Source organism: Equus przewalskii, chromosome 21, assembly GCF_037783145.1.
Source record: "Equus przewalskii isolate Varuska chromosome 21, EquPr2, whole genome shotgun sequence".
Classification (NCBI taxonomy): Eukaryota; Metazoa; Chordata; class Mammalia; order Perissodactyla; family Equidae; genus Equus; species Equus przewalskii.
In genome coordinates, this window is record NC_091851.1 from 4978153 (window position 1) to 5003974 (window position 25822).

The following is a 25822-nucleotide window of genomic DNA, read 5'->3' on the forward strand; positions in this document are numbered from 1 at the left end:
GCTTCTTCAAAGCAAGGGAAAACAGGATTGAAACAAAAAAACAGCCCACTAATTGGGAAAAAATATTTACAAGCTACTTATCCGACAAAGGATTAATATCCATAATATACAAAGAACTTCCACAGCTTAACAACAAAAAAACAAACAACCCGATCAAAAAATGGGCAGAGGACATGAACAGACATTTCTCCAAAGAAGATATAAGTATGGCCAATAGACACATGAAAAGATGTTCATCATCGCTAATCATCAGGGAAATGCAAATCAAAACTACACTAAGATATCACCTTACACCCGTTAGATTGGCAAAAATATCCAAAACCAAAAGAGACAGATGTTTGAGAGGTTGTGGAGAAAAAGGAACCCTCACACACTGTTGGTGGGAATGCAAACTAGTGCAGCCACTATGGAAAACAGTATGGAGATTCCTCAAAAAGTTAAAAATAGAAATACCCTATGACCCAGCTATCCCACTACTGGGTATCTATCCTAAGAACCTGAAATTAGCAATCCCAAGACTCCCATACACCCCTATGTTCATCGCAGTGTTATTTACAATAGCCAAGACGTGGAACCAACCTAAATGCCCAGAAACTGATGACTGGATAAAGAAGATATGAAAACCACAATGAGATATCACCTCACAGCTGTTAGAATGGCTATCATCAAAAAGACTAACGATAACAAGTACTGGCAAGGATATGGAGAAAAGGGAACACTTACGCTAACTGTTGATGGAAATGTAAATTGATGAACCCATCATGGAAAACAGTATGGAGGTTTCTCAAAAAATTAAAAACAGAACTACTGTATGACCTAGCAATCCCACTTCTGGGCGTATATCAGGAGGAAAGAAAAACAGGATCTTGAAGAGGTATCTGCACTCCCATGTTCATGGTAGCATAACTCACAATAACCAAGGTGGGGAAACAACCTAAGTGTCTGTCGACAGAGGAATGGATAAAGAAGATGTAGTGTGCGTGTGTGTGTGTGTGTATGCATGTATGTACATATCTATCTATCCACACAATGGAATATTATTCAGCCAAGAGAAAGAAGGAAATCCTGTCATTTGCAACAACATGGATGGACCTTGATGGCATTATGCTAAGTGAAATAAGTCAGATAAAGACAAATACTGTACGATGTCACCTATATGTGGAGTCTAAAAAAGCTAAACTCGTAGAAGCAGAGTAGAATTGTGGCTACCAGGGAGTAGGGGGGGTGAGGGGTGAGGGAAATGGGAGATGTTGGCCAAAGAGCACAAACTTCCAGTTAGAAGAGGAATAAATTCTGGGGATCTAATGTACAGTATGGTGATTATAATTACTTCTATTGTATTATATACTTCAAAGCTGCTAAGAGAGTAGATTTTAAATGTTTTCACTACAAAAAGAAATGGTAATTATGACATGTGAGGGAGGTGTTAGCTAATGCTATGGTGGTAATCATTTTGCAATATATAAATGTATTAAATCAACACATTAAACTGACACGATGTTGTATGTCAATTATATCTGAATAAAGCTGCAAAAAATAAATAAAATTCTTCTCCAAAAAACAAAGACCTGACTAAACCGGAGTCCTATAGTTTGGTCAGTAAAAGTCCTTATTGGGGGTCTGTATGAATCATACTACTTCTCAGCAGTTTTTGTCTCATCGTGTAAAGACATAGCTTTTCAAAATGGTCCTGCTGGGCCCAAATACTTCCTAACCCTTCCTTTTTTTCATTAACCTGAAGCTATAGGTCCAATGAGAATATATGAAAGCAACTCTTTAAAAAAAAAATGCAAAAACCTAAGTATGAAAGAATAAAAATAAAAACCTTTTCAATGTAGAAGAAACAACTAGTATGGACTAATACCCCACAATCTAATTTTTAGGGACAGTTCTCACCTTAAGTAGCTAATGCCCCTATCTCTCTAAATTCATCCCATTCTTCACCAGATGTGTTTTCCGTCATGCAGATAAATGTTTCACTACCTAGACTGCACATTGGAATTATATGGGGAGCTTTTAAAGAATGCTGATTGTGGGGGGCTGGCCTGGTGGCGTGATGGTTAAGTTCGCACGCTTCATTGCAGCAGCCCACGGTTCACAGGTTCCGATCCTGGGCATGGACCTACATACCACTCATCAAGCCATGCTGTGGCGGGATCCCAAATATGAAAATGGAGGAAGATTGGCACAGATGTTAGCTCAGGGATAATCTTCCTCAAGCAAAAAGAGGAAGATTGACAACAGATTTTAGCTCAGGACCAGGCTTCCTCACCAAAAAAAAAAAAACCATACTGATTGTGTCTCACCCCAAAAGATTGATTTAATTAATCCTGATGATTCCTAGCAACAGAATTTTTAAAAATTGAGATATAATTCACCTACCATAAAAATAAACCTTTAAGAAGTATACAATTCAGTGGTTTTTAGTATATTCACGAAGGTGTACACCACTACCACTAATTTCAGAATGTTTTCGTCCTCCCCAAAGAAACCCCATACCCATTACTGGTCACTCCCCATCACCCCCCCCCCCTTATCTATTTTCTATCTCTATACACTTGCCTATTCTGGGCTTTCATATAAATAGTATCATATAATACATGGTCTTTATGTCTGGCTGCTTTCACCTAGCATGATGTTTTCAAGGTTCAAATATGTTGTAACATACATCAGTAATTCATTCCTTTTATTTCCTAATAATTTTCCATTGTTTGGATATGCCACTTTTTGTTCACCCATTCATCAGCAGATAGACATGGGGCTGTTTCCACTGTTTGGCGATTATGAATAACACTGCTATGAATGTTTGTGTACATAGTTTTTGAGTGAATATTTATTTTCAATTCTAGGAGTGAATTGCTGGGTCAAATGGTAATTCTATGTTTAACTTTTTGAGGAAATGCTAGACTGTTTTCCAAAGTGGCTACACCATTTTATATTCCCAAGAACAATGTCTCAGGGTTCCAATTTCTCCACATTCTCACCAACACTTGTTATTGTCCTTCTCTTTTATGATAACCATCCTAGTGGGTGTAAAGTGGTATCTCACTGTAGTTTTGATTTGCATTTCCCTAATGACTAATGGTATTGAAAATCATTTCACATTCTTACTGGCCATTTGCATATTTTTTTTGGAGAAATGTCTATTCAAATCCTTTGCCCACGTTTCATTTGGATGATTTGCCTCTTTGTCGCTGCATGAGTTCTTTACGTATTCTAGATGCAAGTCCAGTGGCATGGGGATGTTCTAAAAGCATTCCAGGTGACTCTCATACACACCAAGCTTGAGAACCACTGACGGAGAACGAAGTCTCACGCTAATCAAGTCATCAAAACAAGAGAACTTTTGATTCCATGTTTTTCACGAAAAGCAATATTTTTAAAATAGCCCTTACAGTGTTGTCAAACAATGAGAACTGAGTGTATGAAGAATGATGGATTCCCGAAACAAGTCCTCCTAGAAGTAAAACTGCTAAACTCCCACCTTTGAATGCTTTTCAACAAACTGGCACAAAACCCTCCTTTTTAAAATGAAGATCAAATATCCACTTTAAAAAAAGCATAATTTGTGGTCATCTTTGCCTGAACCTTGGGATTCTATGAATGAAATATTCAGGTACAGGGCTGGGTACCCAAGGGGTCTATGCATGTTTCTTAATTATGATATGCAAAAGACAAACACGAAAATTCACTCAAAATAAGACTATCTTGCTGTCAAAAACAATCTTCAGTACAAGCCTATATAAACCTCTCTTAAAGGCCTTTACCAAAAAATTGCCCTCTATATTTCTCATGGATGCAAAGAGAACATCTTAGCTCACGTTTGAATTGCTTTTTTTCTCAATTCCTAAAACCATCAACAAAAGGCTGGCCTTGTGAGGTCCTTGTACACTAGTCAATAACAAGCTATTTGGAGGGAAGCTTCATTCCTTTAAAACAGAGTTCTCAAATGTGGTGCCTACACGAGGAGCATCAGTATCACTGAGAACTAGTGAGAAATGCAGATTCTCAGGCCCCATCCCAGACCTACAGGATCAGAGACGCTGTGGTGGCGGGGTGTCCCCAGTCATTTGTGTTCTAATTAGCCCAAGAAGTAACTTCAATGCATGCTCAGGTTTGAGTACCACTACTTTAAATTATTCTCCTCGCATTTCTCATATACACATAAAGCAGATGCCATTGGTCATGACCCTATCCTTCCTAACGCTGAATAGTTAGCACATATTCCCTAATGACCCTAAGATGCTAAGAGTCTCAATTTTTTTCAGTCAGACAGTTTCTCCATACCCTTGGGCAGACCCCATGAATATCCCTATTTCAGCATTTTCAACTCTTAAGAACGCCCAAAGCTTCAGATGGAGCGGCATGAGGTAGAAAGCTATCATGTTATTTTTCAGGAAGGCCTATGTTGGCAGGTTCAAACCCAAATAAAGGCCTAAAGATACCTCAGTACACATATGTGTAGCTATCAGAATTAGGATCTTCTTTATCAAATCCTGTGGGGGCAAATGCAGAGAAGGAACTCACTGCTAGCTAACATTCTGTAAAGGAGGAGTGTCCCTCAGTGAATGCCTCCAGGGGTGGAGCAAGGATGAGAGATGGTCTCAAGAGTCACAGAGTTGCTCATATCAGCCACCTAGAGTCCCAGGTTCATCTGCTCATCACTTTGAGCTGAGACACAATAAAGCTAGCAGCTTGCCAGCTCTCTTTTTTGTCTCTTCCCAACTTTTCCCCTGGGTGTGGACCTCTGGGTGTACAGCTGGCAAACTAGAGGGCATGGGTTCCGTGTTTCTTTATTTCCATCCCAAACCTCCTGTTGTAAAGCCTTCCTGGATGGACACTGTGGAATCAGGACTCTCACAGGGCATGTCCTGAGTCAGTGGTCACACCTGATGTGTTCACAAGGACCGTGCTCGCACACAATGGAGAAGATGGGCTGAGGAAGCTTGTGAAGACCCAGGGCACGGTGTGAATGGTGCTGGGCTGGAGGGCACCCACTGCCTGCAGTGGCAGCTGCTCCAAAGCTCCAACTCCCTGGGGCCCTGCAGAAAAACAGGCCCAACAGGCAGGCCTTCTGATTTTTCCAGGAAAGCTAGAAATTCCAATTGTTATATGCTCTTTCCTAATTTTTAAATGTTAGCTACTAATTCAACAAAATTTAATTACATATAACATGAATCAAATCATGAGAAAACATTGGACAAATCCAAATTGAGAGACATTCTACAAAACACCTGACCTGTACTCTTAAAAAATGTCATCGTCATGAAAGACAAAGACAGACTGGGGAGTTGTTCCAGATTATAAGAGACTGAACACATGACACCTGAGTACAACGAATGATCTGGATTTATTTCTGCCATAAAGGACATTATCAGGACTGTCAGTAAAATCTGAATAAGGTCTGTAGATTAGATAGCAGGATTGCAGGACCGTAACCGCTCGACTTGATTGCTGCATTGCAGTTACGTAAGAGAACATCCTCATTTCTAAGACATACACACTGAACTATTTAAAGGTAAAGGGGAATTACATCCACAACTTACTCTTAAATGGTTCAGAAAAAATATATAAATTTATGTTATACACACATATTTTTACCTATATAAATAGAGAGAGGGAAAGAGCAAGCAAAGGGAATGATAAAGCAAATGTAGTAAAACGTTAACATTTAGGAAACCTGGGTACTTATAAGTTTTCTATAAGTGTGAAATTTTGTTGAAACAAAAAGTTTTTTAAAAATTAAGTTTTGGGGGCCAGCCCCATGGCCGAGTGGTTAAGTTTGCACACTCTGCTTCTGCGGCCCATGGTTTCACCAGTTCAGATCCTGGGTGCAGACATAGCACCACTCATCAGGCCATGCTGAGGTGGCGTCCCACATAACACAACCAGAAGGACCTACAACTAGAATATACAACTATGCACTGGGGGGCTTTGGGGAGAAGAAGAAGAAGAAAATATTGGCAACAGATGTTGGCTCAGATGCCAATCTTTAAAAAAAAAAAACTAAGTTTTTAAAAAATGAATCACTTTCCAAGTCAAACACAATCCATCTGCCAGAAGGATTCTAGTTTGTGAACTCTGACCTCTGGGATCTCAGAAATGCTCCCTAGACATCCCTAGAGGATATTTTCCTTTCCTCCTAACTCTAACCCCTAACTCTAGGAACAGGGCAAAGAATCCACAGGAGCCTGGGCATCTGGAAGGATCTCAAAAACCTAAAAACCTAAAGCCAGTAACAGCACAGAAGGAGTGATGCCACAGTTTACAAATCAGCCTGGCATGCCACCTGGAGGGCATGGGGAGGGAGCAGGGGATGGCAGCCCTGGGGCACTGGGTAAAATCAGGAGCAATGTCACTTATTTCTCTCTTTTATTTCACCAAGCACATCCCTAGGTGGGTTAATCACCAACCTCACACACGACAGCATGATTCTCTTCATCTTGGGCCTCTATTAGTTCAGCCAGGAAGTATTCGCCATAAGTTGCCTTCAGAATGGTGTCATGGTGCAGAAATATTGGCATAAGATCATCATGATCTTCCACCCTGTTTAAAAGAAAGTCTTAAGTTTACTGTTCGTTCATTCATTTGTTCTTCAACGCAGCGTCTACTATGCACCCGACCCTGTTCTAAATGCCAGGAATACTGCAACACTCTCATGCAATGAACTTACATTCTAAAGGAGAAACAGACAATAAAACTGTAACAAGTACATCACTTCAAACATTTCTAATAGTGAGAAGTGCTTTGGGATGGAGAAGACCTCTCGAGACATCTCAGCTGAGACCTGAATGAAGAGAAGGGGAGGAAGTTATGTGGAGACCTGGAGATGGAACATTCCAGGCAGAGGGAACACACTCGGCATGTTTGGATGTGGAACATAGGGCATTATTTGTCTTGAGCCAAAGGACAAGCAGCTGGGACAGCATTTCCCAAATGTGTTCCAAGGAATACTACTTTTATGACATTGTCTCAAGCATCCCCTTCCTCCTCCTAAAAGAATTCCACCGTCTAAAACCAGGACCTTCTATAGATCCCCTCCTGGAGTATCACAGTTATGTATTAAAGACTCTGAGAAGTACTGGGATAAAGAATATTTAACCTTGCTTAGGCATTTCTCCAACACTGGCCCATGGTACCCTTCATTCCTGAGACATTTCTACACTATCCACAGAGGAGGAAATTCTGGTTTGAAGGTAACGAAGCTCTGCTCACCATCCTTGGGACATCCACCTCAAACCTCCATTCTCAGTACCCTCTACAGTGACCTTGACAACCAATATCGGGGGTTGAGGAGGACCCAAGAACCAGGTTTATAGCAGCATGGTCATCCTGGCCCTTGGACTCCAACTTGCTGCCATATTTAAGTATTTTCTTCTTTTTAGTACATTCTTGGTAAAATTTTGTGTTCTATTTTATCTGTCTAGAATGTTTTTATACTTTTTTCCTGGTACTTTTCTTATTAAAATGCTCCACATTTGTGTTATCTTTTTGGTAGTATATCTGATCTGGCTACTAACCTTTATCCTCTCTCCTTTATTTCATTACTAAGCCATCTTCATCACCTCATTTTATCTTCTAATATGTTCTCTTTGATGTTAATAGTAGCTCCGTCTATTGAGTTATTAGTATGTATACAAAGCTCAGGGCTTTATCCAGATTACCTCTGTTGCTATACTTCTCATAGCAACCCAGGAGGTAGGCATTGCCATCTTCATTGCACAGATGGAGGAGAGCAAGGCTGAGAGGGATGATGGCATACTTTGCCTAATAGGACAGAACTAGTTGGCAGTAGAGTCATGTGATGAACTCAGGTCAGTTGACTTAGATGCTGCTGTCACATTCTACACTAAGTCAACAATGCTCTTCAAAAATCCTTCTTTTTCTTGACACTCCTTTTGAAAACTGGTAGCAGGAAGCATGAGCACATGCAAAACAGTTGAGAGGAGAGTCTTTGGCTCAAGGGCCAGAGGTCAACACTGTGAATCATCAAGGCAGCCTTGCCACAACTCCTCCAGGGTCAATAAGAACAGGCATAGAACATCTATAGTTAACGTATGGAATGGGAGAGGTTATCACTACAGAAGCTTGAATCATTGCAAAATTGTCCATTGGACACTGTAGGTATAAACTCTCCCATTTCATTCACTATCACTATGTTTAAAACCTTGCCTTCTTCACCTCACTTCCTTACTAAAAAACTTTTGCCAGTCCCCACTGTTTATGGGTTGAGCACAGAAGCCTTACCCTCGTTTTTATGGCCTCCATCTTTCCATCTTTATCACCAACAACAATACAAGTTGATCTACTCATTGTCCCTAGAAGGGGACCTCACCATCTTCCCTCTTTCCACCTCTGTTCCTATACAGCTCTGTGACCCCCTCACTTATCCCAAATTCCAGCATCCTTCAAGGCTAACCTCCACCCCACACCCTCCAGTGGTTCATCTTCCCAGCCTCCTTTCCCAGGAATCCAACGAGAGTGTCATCATTGGATATCCATTGTCCACTTCTGGTGTTAATGTCAACACAGGACATGTTCCCAACCAAGGAACATGCTACATGCTTTTCTTTGTGGATAGAGAGGGAGTTCTGTGCCTCTCTGTGGCAAAGACTCTCTCCTGACCAAACTCTGGCCCGGCTCATCTGAGCCCTCTTCTCAACTAGGCCTCAACCTTGGCCTATAAAGTCTTGAACAAACACTAACATAGTTTCTAATAGCTCAAGGCCACATCCCTAGGATGACCTTAGCCACCTTTAAAGTGCCTTCCTGAGAAAGCTCAAGGCTGCCAGAAGAATTTCCTGTTTCTTCCAGCCAACTCCTGAGGATAGGGCCTCTGTCTCCCAGTCTCTGTGGGAGGGTAGGAGCCTAACTTCAATAAGCACCAGTTAGCAAACTCAGATGGGTTTCATATGCACCAACCCCATCTTCCTGATTTTTGTAATTTTTCACCTCCCTGACTCTACCAAGACCCACTTACCCACCTCCCAATTCCCTCATTTTCCCTGTAAGAGGCCCAGTCACCTCTGTACATACCAAAGTTGAGTTCAGTTCACAGTGGATGCTTTTCCCTATCACAATAGTTATTACTAATTAAAATCTGTCCTTAGCACTTTAACCAGTATCCAGTTTTGTCGACCATTCACATCTGCACACCCTGTAGCCCACAGCACACGTGCAACAGTGACAGCCAACATGGACAGGGCCCTTACCATACACCAGGACCCGGCCCAGTGTCCCACACGCACTGACAGTGCTAAGGGGTGCCATTGCGTGTTTTCCACGTGAGGGACGTGTGGCTCGAAGGGGCACATCTGGGGAGTGAGCCCACAGTCCCTCACTGGAGCTCCACATCCCCTCTACTTAGCCTGACTCTACTGACTGAGAAAGCTTTCCAGTCACTTCAACACTAGGCCTTGGTTTCTCAGCTACAAAATGGGCAGGGACAAGGATAGTGGGAGGGTACAGTGTGGTAATACAAGGGATACCCTCCTGTTCACTCTCTGGCAGGCAGTAAGCCCTCAGCAGTATTTGCTCTGGAGAGATTTCACATGCCCCCCACCATACCCCATGCCACCTGGAAACCCCTGCCAGCTGGCACCACCTGGGTGCTCAGGACCTTGGCTGAAGGAGCCTAGAATGCTCCAATGCATTCTAGAAGCCACTCACTTCCCCACTTAACAACTTGCCCAAAGGATGCTGCTAACAGGGGTGGCTTTTCTCTGTAAAGAGTCCTGGATGATATAGGTTAAAAAAATTTTTAAAGAAGATTCTAGGTGAGCATAGCCAACAAATCCATTTTCAAACATTTTGCTAAAAATAAAAGTCTGCATTTATATTTATTAATAGAGATAATTATTTTAAATAACTCAATATCCTAATCATTTTAAGTAGATTGAGATCGCTATCATATAGGGAACTCCAAAATCAACTGTGTACCATGGGCTTTTCTCTATATGATGGACATAAAAATATTACTCAATGGATATAAACATCAGGAATAAAGGTTTACAGGGACCCAGGGCTGTAGGTCTAATCATGAGCCCTCAGCAGCCCATTAACAAACTTATTCATAATCATACCACAATTCTAATTCTTTTGGGAAATATAAGAAAAAAACATTCAAATCTTAGTGTTCTGAAGAGTCTCTCACTTAAGCCAAAATGGATAAAGAGGACCTTGTTCTGCTAAATGCATTCCTTGGGGTAATCGATAATTTATGATCTTGCATCAGCCCCGGTGCTAATGATAAAGTATGACATCAGCCTCGCAGAGTCTCAAATGGCATATGACAAAGTCCAGCCTCACAGAAACAAAACACCCCGGCTACCAAAAACAATTCAGCCAGTGAAATGTTTAAATGTGAGCATTCCGAGGCGATGAGCACCACCTGCTACTCAGATAGCAGGAGAGCCACGACTTCCCCGAATTCATTTGGCACAGCAGAGCCACGTGCCTGGCACCTCTGTGACCCACAGCCTTTCAGTGGTGATGACTATGGAAGGTCATAGTTCACCAATATAAAGTATAATGGGAATGACACCATTCTGAGTGAAAAGAAACTTTCCTTTATAGCTTCCATTCAGCACGTGGCTTGTAGGAGGCAATTATGTGCTTGTTAATGTAACCAGTTATATAATATTTTATTTTAGCTTGTTTGGAAGAAACAAATGTCCATCCCATAAAGGCTGATTGATGGCTCAGGCACTAAATGTCCATCAGACTCTGAAAAACATGCCCAATGAAAATGGAGTCAACTCTAAAGCTTAGGATAATCAACAGCCTCTCAAGGATACCTCACTTGGGGAATGGGTGCCCTCTTAACCCAGGAGAAGGCAAGGTGAAGGATGATAGGGACCTGACGGCTCTCATTGGCTTCCTTGGAGGTTGGGAGAAGAAAAGACAAACTCACTCATCATTTCCACTATGTCTGTTAGCTGTGCTTTCGAGGAGCATCATGATGCCCAGACCCCACAGAACTTTCCCAGCTGGCTGGCATGGTCTCTTGCTGACAGGCAGACTCTGAGAGTGCTTCAATGCCTCAACATCTTGACCACTCTTCTGTGTAATTACAATCCTAGTGGATAATCTACAGGCCAGCTTCCCTTAAGCACAGGAGGTGCGTGTTATTTTCTTGCTAGCAAAGAAACCATTGCGCATTCACAGATGGAAGTTCACACATAAGGACTGCAATGACAGCAGCAGCAGCAGCAGACCACCTTTGCATGCAGAACATCGGCCTGCCCACCTCTCTCCTGTCTGAGGGCATTTTCCACACCCGGAGAGGACTTACATTTCATTAGCTAGACCTAAAAGTGTACCACTGAAAAAGTGATTCTGATGTCACTTTAGATGCCATAACAATGGTATTTCTTCAAGCCTGAGAGTGTGTGTACGTGTGTGTAGGCGTTAAGAAATCAAAGAATGAAGGAAAAAAATCACAGAGAATCCAGTTTAGTGGTAGCACGAAAGAATGCAGCGTATTAAAACCTACAGTGGGTGCCAACTGGATTTTTCTTTTTACTCAGATGTGTAAAACAAAGCACCTTTGTTTTTCCAAGACTTCTTGTGACCTCTAGTGGTCTTCTTTAAGAAAATCAAATCCATCATTTCTAAACTATATTCCATTTTAGAACTTTGAAATAGGTTTTAGAACCATTTAGCTTCTACTCATTGAAAAACGTCATGGTTTTAAGTTATGGAGGATTTTAAACCCTAAATGATTTCAAACCACATTCAAGGCCAATTAGAGGCCCCTGCCATTCACACCACCAGGATCTGATCCAAAAGTCTATCTTGGCACACCATCGCTCCAGTTGGATTGCTAACCAAATTCTATTTGCTGGGTCACTTATCAGGACTCAACACGTTTAATGGCGAAATTCTGTAATTACTCTACCCCATATTTTGAATACTTTAGGACATTCAAAACTTTAGCATCAGAATGTTCATTTATATGAAATTGCTCAGAAGTCAAGCTTAAGTGGAGTCCTAAAGAGCATGAGACTATCAAATGCTTAATAAAAATAATTGCTTTGAGAGGTGAAAAGTTAGTATTTAAAAACCACTAGTTTTATGTTTTAAAGTCCTAAATTTTCTTTCATCTATTTTAAATAGCAATAATGTTGACCCAATTTAGTTAATCGTTATCAACAAAAAGTAGTATTCCATTTTAGTTACTTTATAATACTGACTGACAGCACATAATCCTTTCCTTGTGAGTCCTCCCTCACTCCCATGAGGGCTTGAAAAAGGTAGGTTTTCTCCCAGAAAGACTATTCCAATAGTTTCTAAGTCTGAGAACATCTCAAATCCACCACTGATGATTAATCAAGCTCATTACAGATTACAAAGGTGTGCCCAGAAGCAGCTATGCTTCATTTCAGATATTATGCAAAACACAGAACAGTAACTTCAATAATTAGGGTCTAAGCAGAGGGGCAGATTACAGCACAATTTTCCACATGGGTAAATCAAAGAAACAGGACTGGGGATGACAGCGTTAATTCGCCGGCTCCTGAATACGTTGCTAGGTAAATGGCAGAAGGATAATTACACCCCCAAACCCTTCACTGCTTTAGTATCTTAAGAATTGTGTTCTTCACAATTAATTATCAGTGCAAGTAACTACTGATGCAACAGATGTTGAAAGATAAATGTGGGGAAATAAGAGAAATACGGCAGCCCAAGAGGATCCAAGGCTATTCTCATGCCCACGTAACATTCTGAAAGGTCTTCTTTTCTTCTGCATTGTTAAGGCGGGAGATAGTCCCCGTGAGCGCATTTTCCAGATACCTGAAATTCTACACCTGCAAATATCAGAACTTGAAATTGAACATTTAGGAGAGAGCGCTTCTTGATACACATTACACTTCTCCACCTTCTTTAAGCAAAAGCATCAACTGTCATAATTCCATAATTTCCTCATGAATTCATGCCATACACTAAACTGTCTTTTTATAAATGTCCCTTCCCCACGACGAAGTACCCACTGTCATCTCTATGCTGCCAGGGCTATATTCCTCTTGTGACTTGCTTCTTGAGATTTACTGTGGGCTGGGCAAGTGGCATGTTTCACCATCAGAGGCTGAACAAGTAAGACCTCAGGGGAAGGAATCGGGAAAGTTTAGTTCAGGCCACATCAGCCTTGTCCGCTTGAAGATTATAGTCCATAACACTAAATTTTTCAAGAGTAAAAGGAAGGAAGGAAGGAGGTGGTGGGATGGGAAGGAGAGAAGGAAGAAGACCAGCTCATAACCACCAGTTACCACATGCTTCCTAGAAGCCAGCACTGCGCTGGGCACATTTTACACCTTTTCTCCAGCAACCGACATTCTGAAGGACAAGTAGGGCATCAGTGAGTAGGTTAGCAAAGACGTCCCCTTACTAAAATTGAAAGAAATGGGTAATTTTTAGATAGGCTGTCTCTGTACATGCCAGTTTCAGTATTAAATTTATACACAATTTTCTATCACAATAATGTCTTGCTGAATACCTATGTTGAAAGTACTTAAGCTTTAAAATTCCTCAAGAAAATGATTAATTCCCACAATCCAAATTTGGTATACTGCCTACTCTTTAAGAAAATATGGAGCCTCCGGGCTGGTGAACGCGGGAAGCTTTGGGGAGAGTGGCGCACCTGGACCGGGCATGGAAGGTCTACGCCCTTTTCCCACACCTTGCCCTTTCCATCTTTTTCCTCTGGTTGTTCTTGCATTATATCTTTTTATAATAAACTGGTGCTCTAGTAAGTAAAAAAAAAGGAGAAAATACTTTTAGAAACGTGCCTCCCTCACCTGTAACCCATTCCCTTCTACCCTCCCCCAAAGAACTGTCTACTTTGCACACACACGTTTAATCATCCATCCAGATAATTCCTAAACTAGAAATAATTTTAAATTCAACTATTTGATTCATTTAAAATGAAACCTGCAAAATGGCACTCAGATCCACAAATATTTAGATACATGCAAATTAAAACAACGAAATTCTATTTTGACCTAATAGATTGGAAACAGTTTTAATAACTGAAAACATCCAGTATTGGTGAGAGTGTAAGAAAATAAGACTCTATTGGTTAGGATATAAACTGATATGACTATTTTGGTTGAATAATTTGGTAGCATCAATTTTTAAATCTTAGTATTTAATGCATTCTTATCCAGAAATTCCACTTCTAGGTATCCATACTATAGAAAAAAAATAGCATGAGTACTTGAAGATATATGTACAAGACTGTTTACCACAGTAGTACCTGTTATAGAAAAAAATGAGGACAAACTTCTATAAATAAGGAATAATTAAATGAATTATTTTAGAGCCACATGATTAAATACCATTAAGCCATTAAAAAGAATAAAATTGATCCAGAAAGATGACGATCTGCTATATTAAGTGAAAAATACAATTAACAGAACATGTGATCATGACTATAGAGAGAGAGGGGGCATATACACTATACTTGCATATGTGTGTGTAGTTACATACTAAGATGGAAGAATGAAATAATGAGTAATTTTTACTTAAAAATTTTTCTGGTTTGAAAACATAATTCATTTTGTTAAATGAACTCCTCCCCCAAATTAACTAGCAAATGGCAGGAAAAAGTGACAGACTTTAAAATGAAATGAAGACAAAAGTACAGCAATTGCTAGACTATTTACAAGATCCTAAGCAATTAATTTATGGAAATTTCTCATAACATAAAAAACTGCTGACTTGTGAATATTTTTACAATAAAACGTCTTTAAAGAATGCAGCTTCCTGAAGTAGAGGAGGGCCTATTTGATGATACCAACAAGAGAAACTTCATATCATAGGAAGGAGGATTTGAAAGATATAAGAGAATCAATTGAAAATATTATTTCACTCAAATTTCCTTCTCTTCAGAATGCATCTGGCTTGTATTAGTACTGGTATCATGATCAAAAGTATTTTATAAAGAGAGAATTATGATGTGATTATTTAGCTGTGAATAAAAAGAAAGTAAAGAAAAATAGTTTTCTGCAAGGAATTTTCTTTTCTCCTACTGTAGATTAGGTATCTAAACTTATTCTACTCCTTGGTAACCTTTATTTTAGACACATGATGTCTGGATATCAGAATGCAAAGTAAATGCTCTAGATGGAGACTAAAACCAGAATCACTTATATGGTTGCACAATGTTCAACATCTGCCTCTCTCTTTGCCTTCCTTCATCACTAAACTTCTCTAAAGAGCAGTGAATATTCCCTTGCCTTCAATTCATTACCTCTCATTTATTCAGCTCACTGCAATTTGACTTCCAATATCCAACTCTGCCCTTCAAGGAGGGACAAGACCAGACTCAAACCAAGTGGCCGGAGATAGGGCACTGGTGACTGAGTGGCGAAGGTTGGCACAGAGGAGCCAAAGGAATGAGCTTGGGGAAAAGCTGAGGCCCAGATCCTGGGGAAAGCAGAATCCAGAGCCATGAGAACAAGAGAAAAAGAGCAGCAACTAGGGATGGGGAAGGCCATCCCCCAGGTTGAGGCTGGGAGAAGAGGCCAGTGTCAGTGCAAGCAGCTACCCACCCTCTCACCCAAAGTTCATCTGACTTTTCTTTAATAAATATAGAATTATTCAAGTTATGATTTTTTTCTTAAATGAGTTTTAGTAGTTTGTGTTTTTCAAGGAATTTGCCCATTTAATCTAAATTGTTGTATTTGTAGAGTTGTTGTAATATTCCCTTATCCCTTTAATGTCTGTAGGATCTGTAGTGATATCATCTCTTTCACTCCTGGTATCAGTAATTTGTCTTCTCTTTTTTTTTCTTGGTCACTTTGGCTAAAAGTTCATCAGTTTTATTCACCTCATCTCTGTCTTTTTAAATTTCCAAATCCAACGGCCTCTTTTGTCTACTCAAATTATTTGATTTCCCTGCATCATTTGCCACTTTAAGAGTCTTTGACTTCTATAATACTTCTCTCCTTCTCTTCCAGTTTTCTTCCTTCTTATTGTTAACAGCTCATTTTCATCTTTCAAAATTCTGCCCTAGTCCTCTGATTTTTCACTTTAAAATTGCCCCCTCAATTAGACAGTCTCCTTTATTTTCATGATCTCCTTACTCATGAGAGGACCTGTATTTCCAACTCTCTCCTGTCCATCTAACACTATTATTTCTACTTTAAGCTAATGAATCCACCATCCCCCCTAAACCTGAAAACCCTGAGTCACCATTAACTCATTCTTATCCTTCAACTTCTCCATCCAACTGGGAACCAAATTGGACTTTCCCTCTCAGACATTTCTTTGCATCTATGCACCTGCCCTGATTCATTCTCCTACCTGGATCTCTTTGACTTGTCACTACCTGAATTCCAGCCAGTATCATTTCTTGGCCAGACTGTTCTGTGCTCCTCCCCTATAAGCCACTGATAACATGAAAATCAGTTATCTTTTAATATGCAGCCTGAATCATGTCTTTCTTCTTCTGTGCTACCTGCTGGCTCCGAGACAAAGCCTTCTCATTACAGTTTTTCCTTTCTATTTAATGGTCTGCTCTTCCTCCCCACACCATGAATAGCAGCCACACCTGCCTACCTGCCTGGTAATAGATATTCCAGGTGCTTTCCTGCCTCCATGCCTTTGCTCATTCTGTCTCCCTGACTGAACTCTGACTTATCCTTCCTGATCACATTCAGAGGCTACCTTCTCTGTGAAGCCTTTTTCCCTTTAAATTGTTTTCACTGAGGTATAATAACATATAGTAAAATGAACAGATATTAAGAATACAGTTTAATGAGTTTTGACAACTGCATACACCCCAATCAATACACAGAGCATTGCCATCACCCAAGAATTCCATCATGTCCCTCCCAGTCTCACTCTTCCATCCATCAGAGGCAACCACTGATCTGATTTCTTTCTCTACAGATTAGTCTTGCCCTTTTTGTACACTATAAAGGTGGAAACAACAGTATATGGTCTTTTTTCTGTGTCTGCCTTCTTTCACTCAACATAAACCTTCTGAGATTGAGCCACGCTATTATGTATATAAGTAGTTCATTCCATCTCATTGCTGAGCAGTATCACTGTATGGATATAACACAGTTTGTAAATGTAAACTACACTTATGCTGTCTTCATCCCTCTGTGTCCTTCCCTATTCCAAGCTACACAGAATTACAGCTTATTGTAGATGGGTCACTCCCCCACCCTTAACTCTAATAACATTAATAATAACATTTAATTTCTTTGGGCATTTACATGTGACTGGAAGTATACTAAGTACTTGACTTTCATCAGCTCATCCAATCATTGCAACAATCCCATGTAGTAGACCAACACACCCACTGACAGAGAGGAAACTCAAGCCTGTAGAGGCCAAGTTCCTTTTTCAAGTTAACCCATCTGGTGAGTAGTAGAACAAAGATCAGAATCTAGATCCACTTGATGTCATTTTTTTCAAATTCTTAACAATTATGCCATAATACGACATGCCTGGTAAATAGTAGGCTCTTGCTTTTTTTAAACATAAATTCAATAATTTCTAAAGAAATCCAGCAAATATGGCTTGATTGACCCAATGAAGATACAATTTATTCTTCACTGATAAATTAAGCCAAGCAACCACCTTTGTGAAATGATTTCATATGCACAGTTTTTTCAAAAGAGGTATTCTATTTTGTGAGTCAGAAATCTGGGTGGACTCAGCCAGGCAGTCCCTGCTTGGGGTCGCAGTCAGATGTCAGCTGGGCTGCAGATATAGGGGTGCTCTCCTTGGCTGGACGTCCACAATGGCGCACTCACACAGCTGGGAGGAAAGGCTGACTGTCAATGGGAGCTCAGCTGGGGCTGTCAACCCTGGTGCCAACACGTGACCTCTCCAGCACGGTGGTCTCAGGGCAGTCAGACTTCTTCCCCTGATATCCTCCAGAGCAAGCATCCCAAGAGAACCAGGCAGAAGCTTTTCAGCCTCACAAGTCATAAAGCCTCCCTTCCGCCAAGCTGTGTGAGTGGAAGCAGTCACAATCTGCCCAGATTCATAAAGAGGGAACACACATCTCACCTCTTGATGAGAGAAGTGGCAATGCCACGTTGTAGGAGAGCTTGCAGGATGGAAGATGGTGTTGCAGCCATCGTTGGAATACAGAAGCTGCCACAGCCATCTCCTTAAGACTGCTGAACTTCAGGGCATGTCATGGGGGCCCTTGACGGTAAAGACCTCCAACTTGGAAAACTCCTCTTTAAGATCAATAGAATTCTTACTCACTGAGTGTCAGAAAATAGGTGGACTTTATTGGGAAAACTAAATAGGTAGAATTTTAAGTTTGTTTTATTTGAAAGTTAATTCATTCAGTGTGGGGCCAAGGAAGGTGGGTTTTCAGAAACCCCTGAGTAGTAAATACACAACTTTGCCAGCTGAATAGCCCCAAATGAGTCTCATCAGATATTTAGTCCTGCACATTATGTCATCAAGGGGAACTATAAACATCTCCAAATGAAGCAATGCTTACGAGTATTATAAAACAATTTAATCCAAGCTATAATTGCTTCAGTAAGAATTGGCAATTTAAAAACTCTTTATAAGGTAAGTGTCAGGGTAAAGCTTAGGTAACAAAAGGCATCACTCCCACCTTACCTGGCTCTGCGAATGTGCAGCTGAGGGTAATGGTTATGTCTGTGACAAACATGCACGGCAAAGTCCTCGTCAAACGTCAGACTTGGGACATTCCCCACTGGGTCAAACACAGTTATGAGAGCTGAGCCTAATCATAGAGACAGAGAAATTTGGCCTTGTTTTCCAAGGAGTAACTTTAGGAGTTCAGAACAAAACATACTTTCCATTCGAAATTGTGTTTTAATTGTTACAATCAAATAGGCACATTATACATTTAGAACCTAGAGATCATTCTTATTTCCCATTCCCCAGCACCATTTTAAGCATGAATCTCCTATATTAACAACTGAGGACAGGAAGTAGATGAGTTGACCTTACCCAGGCTCATGTAGCATGGCACTATGAGAAATATGAAGTGAAGTTCTGGCACTGCCTTAAATACGGTCCTGGGAAGGGAAAGAGAGGGTGGGACGGGTGTTAATAACAAAGCAATGCCATTAGCTGGCACCAGACTGAGACAAATGCCTCTACTAAAAAAATGAGGTGTTCATAAATCCACACAGGCTCCTTTGCTCCCTGCCTACGAAGGCAAGAACATCTTCAAGGCAATTTCCTTTTCTTCTATACTTTTCTCTGGATTTCAAATGGCCCCTTTTCTATCCATTCCGTGGAGGTAGAGAGAATAAAGGGTGCCATGTTCATGTGGCACACCAGATTTCTGCTAATATTAACCTTTGACCTGGCATCTGGACGGTCTGGTGTGACATTACAAAGTCACTTGAAAGCTGAGGCCGCCACCCCCAAATGTCTGCGCAGGCTGTCAGAGATGCATCGCCATCACTCAGCAGCCCCACCGATCACATTTCAGCATGCCATATTATTCAGGCCGCTTCTATGTCTGTTATATTAATAAACTTTTCTAAAGATAAGATTGAAGGAAACTATTTTTAGAAACATCCAAGCCTGTAACATTTTACTCTTCCCCTACTTTCCCCTAAATCCATTTTTTTAAATGGCTGCACTACCTGCTTGCCTCAAACAATGGAAGTTAAAAGATGTGCACTGAAAGGGGCATCAATTCAAAGAAATAGATTGTTTTCTTTCAGAAATATCACTATTATTTAAAGCAAATGCTTTCATATAGCTATAAATTACAAGTAATCTAAACATCTCAAAGAATCTCATGTCCTGTAAAAATATTTTAAAACTATTCCACATGGTATCTTTTGTGTCATTTTGGCATTCACATGTCCTGTCTACAGTGCTGCTGCCAGCCTTCAGATGTCACCATCGGCAAGGCCCCGGCCACTCACCGAATAATCTCTTTGCAGCAGCCAACAGAATACTCATCCACGGCCACAAAGAGGTGCATGAACAATGTGTTCAGAGGCTGCAGAAGAAAAGAGAGTACAATTAAGGGCTGAGTCAGCATTTGGGCTGTCAGAGCAGGGTGGGAGGTAGGAGGAGGGTTTGGGGCCGCCAGGACACCGAGCTGCCGGGTTCTGGATGATATTTTATGTCTAAAGTGATGAGACACCCAGGAAGCACTCGAGCTGTCTCACTGACTCTGTTTGCCGCCTTCTGTCCTCCTAGCTCAGAGTTATTCAAGGAAACAGGGATCGTAAATGAGTCCAGTGCGTCCGGCCCTTCTTCCTGCCCTTACAATCAGGCAGTGGGCAGGGAAGCGCCTGCAGGGGAATGAAATCGATTATTAACTCAGTAGTCTTGTCCTCAGGGGTTCTATGCCAAGTGAAAGACAATCACCCTTTCCCGGGGGCTCTTGAGCCAGCAGCTGCTGCTCTATTCAAGTGACACAGTGAAAGATTCTCTTATGAATTTGAAGGATGGAAGGCAGATGCCACGTTATGAATCCAATGGCTTGTTTTGTTCAACATTCCCAGAGTCAGAATCAAATATTACTCTTGGGATCCAGAAAACCTGGGAGCTGAAAACTCAAAGTAGCAAGATTCTAATACGACTTTCAGGTTAAATCTTTTTAGTTTTTAAAGAGCTTTGTCCCATAATTTCTGAAGACTTTTTAAGAGGCCTAAATAATGAGTTGTTGTTCTATACATCCACACATCAGTCTGCTCAACTCAGTACCCCTGTGTTTAAAGGGACATCTTTAAATTCTGGAGATAATGAAAATGTGAGGTCATTGACTGGTAAGGGTCGCGCTTGCACCTAGATCAGGGCAAGAGGAGAGCTGTCTGTGTTTCTCGTTTTCTGAATAATTTTATAGACGGCCTTGGGTTACCAGCTGCACGTCCGTGTGCCTTGGTTTACCCTCCTGTGTAGGATAGCACAAGCCTTAGGAACACTCAGAAGGAGTGTATATCAGGCATAAAACGGCAAGGGAAGAATCACGAGTTTGTTTCACCAGCTTGAAAACCCCCAAAAGGCAAACAACACATACCCCAAAGTCTAGATAACAACAGCAAAGACACCACTGGAAGCACTTTCCATGTATGAAGTCATCTGATCCCACAACAACCTTACTTAACATCTGTTTTACATTCTGAACTGGACCAGCCACAGGAGGACATGGTTTATTACGTGGCTGATTTATCTCCCAAATTCTCTCTTCCATAAAAAATATTATAGTTCAAGATTTACTCCTTAGCTTTAAGATAAAAACCATTATTTCAGTTGCAAATACCCCTGGGATAGGTAGTACATTAAACCTTAAGTCTCTATACCACTGCTGTCCAAGAGAAAAATAATTTGAGCCACAAATGCAAGCCACACATGTAATTTTAAATTTTCTAGTAGACATATAAAAAGAGCAAAAAAAAACAGATAAGATAAATTTTTAACATTTTATTTAACCTAATATATTCAAATTATCATTTTAACAAGTAATCAATCTAAAAGTTATTAATGAGATATTTTACACACTTTTTTCTACTAAGTATTTGAAATCCAGTACATATTTTATATTACAGCACATCTCAAATCAGACTAGTCACATTTCAAGTGCTCAATTGCTGCATAGAGCAGGTGGCTACCATATTGGGCAGATGAGCTCTATACTGTTGTAGGGAGTAGTTTAAAAAGAAATAATCTTAAGAGAACAAGAAAAGGAACAAAAGGGGAAAGAGTTTTATAAATAAGGGTGTTAATTTATAATTTTAAAAAAGGTAAAATCATGACCCTAATGCAAATATAAAATGAACACACGTCAGAAATTTATTCAATCCATCAGTTAATGAGGTGACCAGTGAGATGATAAAAACGATTCATTGCATTTAAGGAGTTGGCCACTTTAGGCAATTTAATGAGAGAATGTTAGAAATAAGATCGCTGGGCTAGATTTAAAATAGTTGATGTCCTACTGGGCCATAAACCGTAAACTTTGAGGTTATCTCTTCCACCAGACAGTGATTATTTACATCTCAAATGGACAAAAATCTACAAGTTAATCACTGTTCCTCCAGAACTGTAAAATAGCCCAATCAATAGAAAGTCAATCAAAGCCATAAGCACTGGACTGAAAGCGTCTTTCTGGCCTATTTGCAAGTTTGAGAAAATTTTTCTGACAATGGTAGCTGGGTATACAGGATGGTGAGGCAGAAGAGAGCACAGAGGACAAGAGGAAGGCACCATCTAGCTAAACAAATGCTGGATAATGTGCTGGGGTGTCCGTGTGCGTGTGTGCCTGTACACATTCATTGAACTCACTCATTCATGCAATTGGGAATCCCCAGGGCTCTGGGGACAGCTGTTGAATTCCACTGACAGGCAAGCATGCTGCCCACAGTCTCGGCCTCTGGCTTTCCACAGAAACTGGGGCCAGGTGCTGGCCCGGCTCTGGCAGGCTGAGGGCAGGGAAAGCTCAGTCTTGGCATCTGGGAACTGCTGACCTGACTCCCATCAGGTTGTCACGTAACTGCAGCCAGAAGATATCAAATGAGCCAGAGTCCATAAGGGCACTTTGAAAATTCTAAAGTGCGACATGACTCTGAGGCTCTGTTGTCATTATTATAGCAGCAAATGCATAAATGGCAGGTGCCCTCCTAGCATATCAAAGACTTCAGACACTGATGCTCGAAGCATAGCGTGGAGACCGGGGAAGCGCACGTGCTGGCACTCCCATTAATTCCTTGCTCCCTCTCCCTCCTCATCAGCAAAGCATGACCTGAGTCTTGCTAGCAGCTGACTGACCTGGCTGTCACCCACTTTTTCCCATCCCCTCTGGCCTCCTGCTCTCAGACTCACCTTTCCTCTCCACCAGCTAATTTCTTTTCTAACTGTCATATATCTTCTGTTGTGGGTTTTGAACTGCTCAATCTAAAAACTGAAAAGACAAATATGCAAACATAGGACTTCCCTTCAAAATTAAGGCATTGTGAACCCATTGCTTACTGTGCACTGGATTTCACTGTCGAGCTCCTGGAATACGGACACCCAGTCATCTTGCTTGGCAACATTCCAGTTGGGATAGTCTAGGAAGGTGGCCTGGGCCATGATCTCCTCCTTGTCATTGTAGACGGTAACAGCAAGGTTTGCCTTTTCCCTGTAGAAATGATTAAAGTTGCACACATGAATAAGATCAGCAGAAGTGAGATGAGGAGGTGTCATTTTCTCCCTCCTTTGGCTGCTGAAGCTCAGCAATCACTGCATAAGGTTTGATAACCTTTGGAAGAGGTCGTGGCAGCCACTTTGGGAGGAGATCTTTCAGGACATCTGGTGCCATCAACTAAATTATTGAAAATTACATTTCATTAGAAAGGTGTTATATGTATGATACCAAATGTCCAGTACCCTTCCCTTGAAGATTGGCTGGGAAAATTGCTTGACTGCAGTCTTCCCCGCCCTCTTCATGTTGCCAATTCCACTGTGTTGGCTTAAACACAAACAGTCAGGGTGGCCAACTGTCCCTATGTGCCCGAGACTGAGAAGGTGCCCAGGATAGTCCCGGACCAACTGGGAAGAGTTGTCACCTACGTGCAGCAGCAAAGCTGAGTGTTTAGCTCTCCCTCTGTCAGCATTCTTAACCAAGTGCTCGCAACCCTCAGCCCGCACCCATGGCCTAATGGATTCTAATGAAATCTGAGCATCTGGGATATCACCTGCCCCAGATGCAGAAATGAGACCCTGAGAGGTCTTGCTTACGCTAAGGCGGCCCAGCAAGTTAATAAAGACAAGGGAGAAGCAGATCTTCCAAGTCTTATTCTGGCGGCTGTACCAACCCCGTCACGTGGCCCATGATGACAGCAACAGCTACCACAGCACACAGCTTACACGGAGAACCATTTGTACGTACATTGAAGTGCAGTTTTCACTTTTTGATCGGAGTGAAATCTACTGATATCTTCTTTTCTTATTGAGTTAATGATAGGTTACAATCTTGTGAAATTTCAGTTGTGCATTAATGTTTGTCATTCGTGTTGTAGGTGCACCACTTCACCCGTTGTGCCCACCCCCGACCCCACCTTTCCCCTGGTATCCACTAAACTGTTCTCTTAGTCCACATTTCTAAATTCCTCATATGAGTGGAGTCATACACAGATTATCCTTCTCTCGCTGGCTTATTTCACTTAACATAATTCTCTCAAGGTCCATCCATGTTGTTGCAAATGGAATGATTTTGTTCTGTTTTGCAGCTGAGTAGTATTCCATTGTATATATGTACCACATCTTCTTTATCCATTCGTCTGTTGATGGGCACTTAGGTTGCTTCCATGTCTTGGCTATTGTGAATAATGCTGTAATGAACATTGGGGTGCATAGGACTTTTGGGATTGCTGACTTCAAGCTCTTTGGATAAATACCCAGTAGTGGGATGGCTGGATCGTATGGTAGTTCTATTTTTAGTTTTTTGAGGAATCTCCATACTGTTTTCCATAGTGGCTGCACCAGTTTGCATTCCCACCAGCAGTGTATGACGGTTCCTTTTTCTCCGCAACCTCTCCAACATTTGTTACTATTAGTTTTAGATATTTTTGTCATTCTAACGGGTGTAAGGTGAGATCTCAGTGTAGTTTTGATTTGCATTTCCCTGATGATCAGCGATGATGAGCATCTTTTCATGTGCCTATTGGCCATCCGTAAATTTTCTTTGGAGAAATGTCTGTTCATGTCTCCAGCCAATTTTTTGATTGGGTTGTTTGACTTTTTTGTTGTTGAGTTGTGTGAGTTCTTTATATATAATGGATATTAAGCCTTTGTCAGATATAGGACTTGCAAATATTTTTTCCCAGTTAGTGGGTTGTTTTTTTGTTTCAATCCTGTTTTCATTTGCCTTGAAGAAGCTCTTTAGTCTGATGAAGTCCCATTTGTTTATTCTTTCTATTGTTTCCCTTCTCTGAGAAGACATGGTGTCCGAAAAGATCCTTTTAATACTGATGTCAAAGAGTGTACTGCCTACGTTTTCTTCTAGAAGCCTTATGGTTTCAGGTCTCACCTTTAGGTCTTTGATCCATTTTGAGTTTATTTTGGTGAATGGTGAAAAAGAATGGTCAATTTTCATTCTTTTACATGTGACTTTCCAGTTTTCCCAGCACCATTTGTTGAAAAGACTTTCTTTTCTTCATTGTATGCCCTCAGCTCCTTTGTCGAAGATAAGCTGTCCATAGATGTGTGGCTTTATTTCTGGGCTTTCAATTCTGTTTCATTGATCTGTGCACCTGTTTTTGTACCAGTACCATGCTGTTTTGATTACTGTAGCTTTGTAGTATCTTTTGAAGTCAGGGATTGTGATGCCTCCCATTTTGTTCTTTTTTCTCAGGATTGCTTTAGAAATTTGGGGTCTTTTGTGGCCCCATATGAATTTTAGGATTCTTTGTTCTAATTCTGTAAAGAATGTCATTGGGATTCTGATTGGGATGGCGTTGAATCTGTAGATTGCTTTAGGTAGAATGGACATTTTAACTATGTTTCTTCTTCCAATCCATGTACATGGAATGGCTTTCCATCTCCTTATGTCGTCATCTAATTCTCTCAGAAAGGTCTTGTAATTTTCATTATATAGGTCCTTCACTTCCTTAGTTAAATTTACCCCAAGGTATTTTATTCTTTTCTTTACGACTGTGAATGGTATTATGTTCTTGAGTTCTTTTTCTGTTAGTTCGTTATTAGAGTATAGAAATGCTACTGATTTATGCAAATCGATTTTGTACCCTGCAACTTTGCTGTAGTTGTTGATTACTTCTAACAGTTTTCCAATGGATTCTTTGGGGTTTTCTATATATAAGATCATGTCGTCTGTAAACAGCGAGAATTTCACTTCTTCCCTCCCTAT

General features: G+C 40.8%; 1 protein-coding gene across 6 annotated transcripts in view; it reads right to left on the reverse strand.

The window, feature by feature from the left end:
- CFAP61 (cilia and flagella associated protein 61) overlaps positions 1-25822 on the reverse strand; it is a 294720-nt gene that overhangs the window by 243264 nt on the left and 25634 nt on the right. For all 6 annotated transcript variants that reach the window (XR_011530921.1, XM_070588742.1, XM_070588743.1 and 3 more), the window contains 5 exons: positions 22945-23095; positions 19893-19969; positions 18958-19025; positions 18601-18727; positions 6414-6546 (listed from right to left, as the gene is read on the reverse strand). Coding sequence is in view for 5 of the 6 variants with exons in the window: in XM_070588742.1 (XP_070444843.1) it covers positions 6414-6546; positions 18601-18727; positions 18958-19025; positions 19893-19969; positions 22945-23095 (556 nt within the window). In the remaining variant the exon portion in view is untranslated. The remainder of the gene's footprint in view (positions 1-6413; positions 6547-18600; positions 18728-18957; positions 19026-19892; positions 19970-22944; positions 23096-25822) is intronic.